General features: G+C 38.9%; 1 protein-coding gene across 1 annotated transcript; it reads right to left on the bottom strand.

Annotated features, from left to right (window-relative positions):
* Nucleotides 1–5,648: 5,648 nt before the first annotated feature.
* On the bottom strand, nucleotides 5,649–6,593 carry LOC120233018 (olfactory receptor 9A4). The gene has a single exon (XM_039234075.1). It carries the CDS (start codon nucleotides 6,591–6,593, stop codon nucleotides 5,649–5,651), a length of 945 nt encoding a protein of 314 aa, XP_039090006.1.
* Nucleotides 6,594–7,298: the final 705 nt, after the last annotated feature.

Below are 7,298 nucleotides of genomic sequence, written 5' to 3'. Positions count from 1 at the left end.
ACTCACTCCTGGAAGGGGCAAGTCTTTTAAAAGCTTACAAGGCTCTATATTATCTAAATCTTGATTACTTCTCTGATTTAATTTGCTCTTACATTCCCCTTTGCTTGCTGCATTCCAGCATCTTTACCTATGTCTGCCCAAGGTTCTCTCCATTTGCTGTTCACTATGCCTGAAATGTTCTGTAACAGGTATCCAAAGGGCTTAGTACTTCACTCTCTCAGGCTTTCCCTGACACCCCTACTTAAAATTTCAAGACTCCCTCAACTGATGGTCCTATACACTTCTAATTCACTTTTCTTCATACAACTTTTTCACCATCTAACATACTATTTTAACAACTTTGTTGAGATATAATTCACATAGCACAAAATTCACCCACTTAAAGTACACAATTAAATGTTTTTTGGTATTTCATAGATATTTGCAATGATCACCTCAAAAATAAAATCTGCACATGGATTGGAAGAACAAATGTTGCTAAAATGTTGGTACTATCCAAAGCAATCTATATATTCAATTAAATCCCTATCAAATTAACACCAGCGTTCATCACAGAGCTGGAACAAATAATTCTAAAATTTGTATGGAACCAGAAAAGACCCCAAAGAGCCAAAGTAATGTTGAAAAAAAACCCAAACCTGTGGGAATCACAATTCTGGACTTCAAGCTGTATCACAAAGCTGTAATCATCAAGACAGTATGGCACTGGTACAAGAACAGACACAGAGATAAATAGAACAGAATAGAGAACCCAGAAATGGGCCCACAAATGTATGGCCAACTCATCTTCAACAAATCAGGAAAGAATATCCAATGGAAAAATGACTGTCTCTTCAGCAAACGGTGTTGAGAAAACTGGACAGTGACATGCAAAAAAATGAATCTGGACCACTTTCTTACACTATACTCTAAAAAAAATTCAAATTGGATGAAAGATGTCAGTGTGAGACAGGAAACTATCAAAATCCTGAGGAGAGGGGTACCTGATTGGCTCAGTCAATTAAGCACCCAACTCTTGATTTCACCTCAGGTCATGATCTCGTGGTTCATGAGTTTGAGCCCCATATCAGGCTCTGTGCTGACACTGTGGCCTCCTTGGGATCCTCTCTCTCCCTCTCTCTCTGCCCTTCCCCCATTTGTTCTCTCTCTTTCCCTCTCTCTCTCTCCCAAAATAAATTAGTTAAACTTAAAAAAATTTCTATAGGAGAATACAGGCAACAACCTCTTTGACCTTGGCTGCAGCAACTTCCTACTAGACATATCCCAGAGGCAAGGGAAACAAAAGCAAAAATGAAATATTGGGACCTCATTAAGATAAAAAGGTTCTGCACAGCAAAGGAAACAATCAATAAAACTAAAAGACAACTGACAGAATGCGAGATTATTTGCAAATGACATATTTGATAAAGGGTTAGTATCCAAAAATCTATAAAGTGCTTATAAAACTCAACACCGAAAAACCAAACAATCCAGTGAAGAAATGGACAGAAGACATAAGTAGACACTTTTCCAAAGAAGACATCCAGATGGCCAACAGTCACATGAAAAGATGCTCAACATCATTCATCATCAGAAAAAGACAAGTCAAAACCACAATGAGATACCACCTCACACCTCTCAGAAAGGCTAAAATTAACAATTCAGGCAACAATGCTGGAGAGGATGCAGAGAAAGGGGAACCCGCTTGCACTGTTGGTGGGAATGCAAACTGGTACAGCCACTATGGAAAACAGTATGGAGTTTCTACAAAAATTTGAAAATAAAACTACCCTATCATCCAGCACTTGCACTACTAGGTATTTAACTGAAGGATACAAAAATGCTGATTCGAAGGGGCACATGCACCCCAATGTTTATAGCAACACTATCAGCAACAGCAAAATTATGGAAAGAGCCCAAATGTCCATCGACTGAAGAATGAATAAAGAAGATGTGGTATATACGTATATACAATGAAATGCTACTCAGCAATGAAGAAGAATGAAATCTTGCCATATGCAACAACATGGATGGAACTAGAGTAATATGCTAAGCAAAATAAGTCAAAGAAAGAAAAATATCATGAGTTCTTCCCTTCTTTAAACTGTATATAAGTATGTATCTAGGTTATGGAAACAGACTATAACAATCAAAGAAAATTACAACATATAAAATTTTCAGATATATATAATTTTGTAGTTCTAGGTTGAATTTAAGCATTAATACTGACAGCAAGTTTGGCCTGGTCACTTACTTAGGTGAATCTGACCATGATTTATCATACTCTTTCCCCACTATCTCAAGACCAGCAAGTCTCAGTTAGAAACTGCCCCATTAGCCTAAACTAAAATCAAGATGATAAGGAGCAGAGGAGCAACTGACCCATAGCAGACAAATAATGGGAACAAAAATAAACCTTTGTTGTTGTGGGATACAAGGATTTTGAGACTATTTTTATCATAACATAACCTAGAATATCCTGATTGATAACACGAATAAATAACAAGTATAAAGATACAAAATTAGCATTTCATGACTTAGCAGTGTAGGCTATCTAGCATAGTGGTTAAGAGAATAAACCGGAGCCAGACTGCCTAGGTTTGGATGCTGAGCCTTTGCATAGTAACAATGTGACTTTGGGTAAGTCACTTCTTGTTTCTGTGCCAGAGTTCCTTGGGTAATAATAGTAGTTACCCTAGGGAGTTCTTTTATGGTTTAAATGAGTTCTTTGTTTAGTAGTATGAATTAAGAGTCAGACTTAAGCAGTATTTCTTAGCTTGGGTTCCTCAGGAGGCCACAGACTTATCAGCTGTTCATTGGGGAATACAGCCCATGAGAGCAGACTGAGTGATAAAAGATATGAACCACAGAATGCTGTAAAACTAATGAAAGGATGCTTTATCAAGCTTGCTGCCACTAAGTGCAACTGATTGCATATTTGGAACTACTCATACCTTAGGATATGTATAAACTCTGTTTCATAACTGTCCCTCAGAGGGGAAAAGGGGAAAAATTATCTGCTGGTGTCTACTTTCATTGGTCAAGTTACATCCACAATGGGAGTAACTCCCCACAATTTATGGGCTGTCCATGCATGGACTTGCATGCCAGGTAGGTCCCTTTTTGGTGAAATCAACAGGGAATCCCTACAGTTGGATATGAAAAGCGCTCCTGATATGCATAATATGAAGTATTGGTTGTTAGTATCATTATTATGTTTGCAATATACACATACATCAAACATTTGTGATCAATTTTGAGAAATAGAGAGAAGTATTCAGCATATCAGGAAATTATTGCCTGAAAAGTTGGAGACAGGGAGTTTAGGCACTAGGCCTCTCCAGTATTGAACCCCAGTGCTACACTGCTGTGGAGTATGGAGCTCTATCTAGATGGATACTTCTCTCTGGTTCTAATTACCTAGTATACAGATAAGTAAGTACTGTGTGACAGAGCAAGATTCTTTACAATGGAACAGCCTCTGAGAGCGATATTTCTTCCCTATCAGACACACTAACCAAGGCCTTAAGTTCAAGAAAGTATATAGTCACTTCTACATGGCCTCCTTCTCTTGATATTCTTCTTGAGCTCCTAGCTCTTATGTTATGTTACAGAAATATTTTCCAAAATATTTTAACTTAACAGAAGGCTTCACTTACCAAATATGTTCCAGTTAGAGAAATGTATTCATATAAATAAGCAGGTGCTCCTGAATAAGAGAAAAAATAAATACTTGAATAAATAAAAAGGTGAGATTGAATTACCACCTCCCTTAAAACATGTAAATGAAAATGATTATTTTATTTTTATAGGGAATACCTACACCTGGTTACAAAAATAACAGAGGGAATATTAGAAGGCAAACAGTGAAAAGTCTCATTCTTTTCCCATTTTTTCTGCCCATAATCCCACAGGTAACCACTTCTTGATTTCTTACAACATTTTCCACAAGCAAATATGAATGTACATTATTTCTACTTATTTCTTACACAAAAGTGAATACTAAGGTCAATGTGCTTTGCTTTTCTCATTTAACAATGCAGCTTGGGGATCATTTCTAATCATTGCAGAAAGAGCTTTCTTCAATTCTTTTTATGGCTGCATAGTATTTCATTGTATGAGTGAAACAATTTATTTAACCAGTCACCTACTGATATCCCATTTGGTTATCTATATTTTGTTATTACAAAAATGTTATAGTGGATAAAATTTGTGCTCATGACAGAAGAAATGGAATCACTGATTGGAACCAAAGTCAGGCTGACTAGGGGAAGAGTGAGTGAGGTTGGTGGTGCTGGCAATGAGGCGCAAGGGCTGCCTTGTGGGAGGCTGGATGACAGCACACGAAGCTTGGGTCCATGAGGGGGAAAGGCAACGACGAATCCAGAAATGAAATTGGGAACTGAAGCCACAGAAAGAGAGCTATGAAGAAGAATCAGGAAAGAAAGTGGGCAAGAGAGGATGAACAACTGAAGGAGATAGGAAGCAGGGGCCAGGGACATGCATGGACCTTGAAAGGATTGAGGAATGTGAGAGGGATCAGAGGCTGCCTCTTCCTCTGCCCTCTCCACACTTCTCCGGAGCCCAGGGGCCTGGCAGGGCCAGCTCTCCCTTGTCACAACAGCTCCACTGTTTTCCCACATCCTCTGGGCAGCAGATACCATGTTACGGGTGCTTTCAGGTGAGAGATTACCACCTTACCTAGCTCTTCCTCCCACACCCTGGGGAAGCTCACCAATTAGAGATGTGTCTGTTTAAAAAAAAAACAACAACCATTCCTCGGATTGGGTTTTTTTGTTTTTTTTTATTACAAATAGTTTATTGTCAAGTTGGTTTCCATATAACACCCAGTGCTCATTCCCACAAGTGCCCTCCTCCATGCCCTGGGATTGTCAGGACTTTGGAAAAGGAAACCAAGGGCAGAGGTAATCCTTTCCTCACCTTCATCCCCAACAGCATCAACATCAGCTGGAGCTGATCAGAAATATAGACTCTCTGGCCTTAGTCCAGACTACTGAATTACAATGTGCATTTCAACAAGGTCCCCAGGTGATTGAAATGCACATTAAAGTTTGAGAGGCAGTGCCTTAGGTCTTCATATCTATCATTGAAATTAGAAATGTCACATTTATAGAACTGAAAGAACAGTCTTGTTGTGTCTGTTGAGAGAGACAGAGAAAGAGAGAGAGAATATGTTTGAGCCAGGAAAAGAATAGGGAACTTACATAGTCAGAGAACCTAAACCACAGGACATTTTACAAGAAGAGATGAATCAGTAACCTAGAACTGAGTAGTCATTCCATTCTGCAGTTAGGGGATATTTTTCCTAGCTCTTCCTGTTTAGAAATACAAATATCACACATACACATAATACTTTTACATTTAATTTTTAAAAGTTTTATTGTGAAATGTACCATATTCTGAGAATAGTATGTATATCTATATCTAAATCTGTAACTATCTATCTATATACATACACATATATACATGTATAGATACATGTTTAAAACAAAGTGAATTTTTTTATAACAACCAGCCATGTTAAAAAACCATGGCCATAACTTAAAAGGTTTTGTTGCATGAAGTTTATTTGATGATGGTTATGATGTAGATCAAAGAGGAGTATGTTTTTTCAGAGCATTACAGAATCCATAATAATTAAGACAAGACTAATTTCTGAATATTTGACAGCATTGCTTTGCTCCATCTCGAAGGGCTTCTATGACTTTGTCATTTCGGAGGGTGAAGATGAAAGGGTTGAGGAAAGGAGTAACTACTGAAACCATCAAGGACACCACCCTATTGTAATCGGCTGCTTGAGTTTGCTTGGGTTTCACATAGAGGAACAAGCAACTACCATACCCAATCACGACACAAGTAAAGTGAGAGGCACACGTAGAGAAGGCTTTCCTCCGGCCAGAGGCTGAGGGGATCTTGAGGATTGTGGAAATGATGTATGTGTAGGAGATGATTGTAGGGATCAAAGAACCAAAAAGAACAAAAACAGCCATTAAAAATAGGATAAACTCTATGAAAAGGGTATTGTTGCAGGATAGTTTGAGCAATTGCCCTCGGTCACAGAAGAAATTGTTCACCACATTCGATTTGCAGAAGGTAAGCTGAAATGTGGCATAAACTGGCCAGATTTGAAAAAGGAACCCAAACACCCATGACACAATGACCACCCAGCTGCAGGTGCGGTTGTTCATAATGATGTTGTACCTCAAAGGGTTACAGACAGCCACGTAACGGTCCACAGCCATCGCTCCCAGTATTGCAAACTCTGTGGTCCCTAAAGCAAGGTACAGGAAGAGCTGGGTGACACATGCAGCCAGAGATATTGTCTGCATGCCAGGAAGCAGCAGCCCCCAAAGCATCACAGGTACAATAGTAGTTGTAACCAAGATCTCCAAGGCAGAGAGATGACCAAGGAAGAAATACATTGGGGACTGCAGGCGTCTATCAACACAGACAATCATGATGATGACCATGTTTCCCATTAATGTCACTGAGTAGAAGAAGAAAAAGATAGCAAAGAGAATATGATGTAGTTCTTGGGAGCCAGGGAAGCCAAGGAGATAAAATTCAGTGGCACTAGAGTGATTCCCCAACATTGAGTTCTGAGCTCTTGTTCCTTGTGAAATCTAAAGAGCAAAAGAGATAAAACAAGTTTCTAACCTTAGAAAGATTAAAGGCAATTCCAATTTCAGGAAATATATCCTACTCCTAGACTCCACAACATAATGCTACTATTTTTATACAAGGCTGGTGTTGAATGTTTTATGAAGGACATGCATAATACATGAAGGTAACCGTAAATGCCCAAGATGAGCAATAGCCACCAACATCATACCTGAGGCATGAAACCCACCCAAGCCTGGCTCCCAATTCACCAGCTATCTTGCCTCCAACACTTCCTGACCTGTCATCCTACCCACTTCCCTAGCCACAAAGTGCTCATTTATGCCACCAACACTTCCATCTCCAATGCCCAAAAGTGACTTCTCTGCCTCTTATATCCATGTCCTGCAAAATCCTGCTACATTTCAATAGTTAAAAGAATACCAATCCAAACCTTAGCCAATCACACAAAGAGATGATAACTTCTTTTGCTTGTATCCTTGCAATTAGGTTCCACTTGCATTATATTCATTTTAAGTTTCTGCCTCAATTATATTATGAACTTTGCAGTGTTGTTAGGAAGTGGGACATTGTCATAAGAGCTATTTTGAGACAAAATATTGAGTCTTTTCCTGACTTCTGGAAGCTGGCTCCCTGGTGTGGATGATCAATTTCTCCCTCCTTATTCTCAGGATGAA

The sequence above is a fragment of the Hyaena hyaena genome, unplaced genomic scaffold (genome assembly GCF_003009895.1).
Source record: "Hyaena hyaena isolate Hyena2069 unplaced genomic scaffold, ASM300989v1 scaffold_82, whole genome shotgun sequence".
Classification (NCBI taxonomy): Eukaryota; Metazoa; Chordata; class Mammalia; order Carnivora; family Hyaenidae; genus Hyaena; species Hyaena hyaena.
Note: the sequence above shows the minus strand (reverse complement) of the source record. Positions and strands in the feature narration are given on the sequence as shown.

Bases quoted from the DNA above. Each gene is read 5' to 3' on its own strand.
- LOC120233018 (XM_039234075.1), bottom strand. From the start codon at position 6,593: ATGTTGGGGAATCACTCTAGTGCCACTGAATTTTATCTCCTTGGCTTC.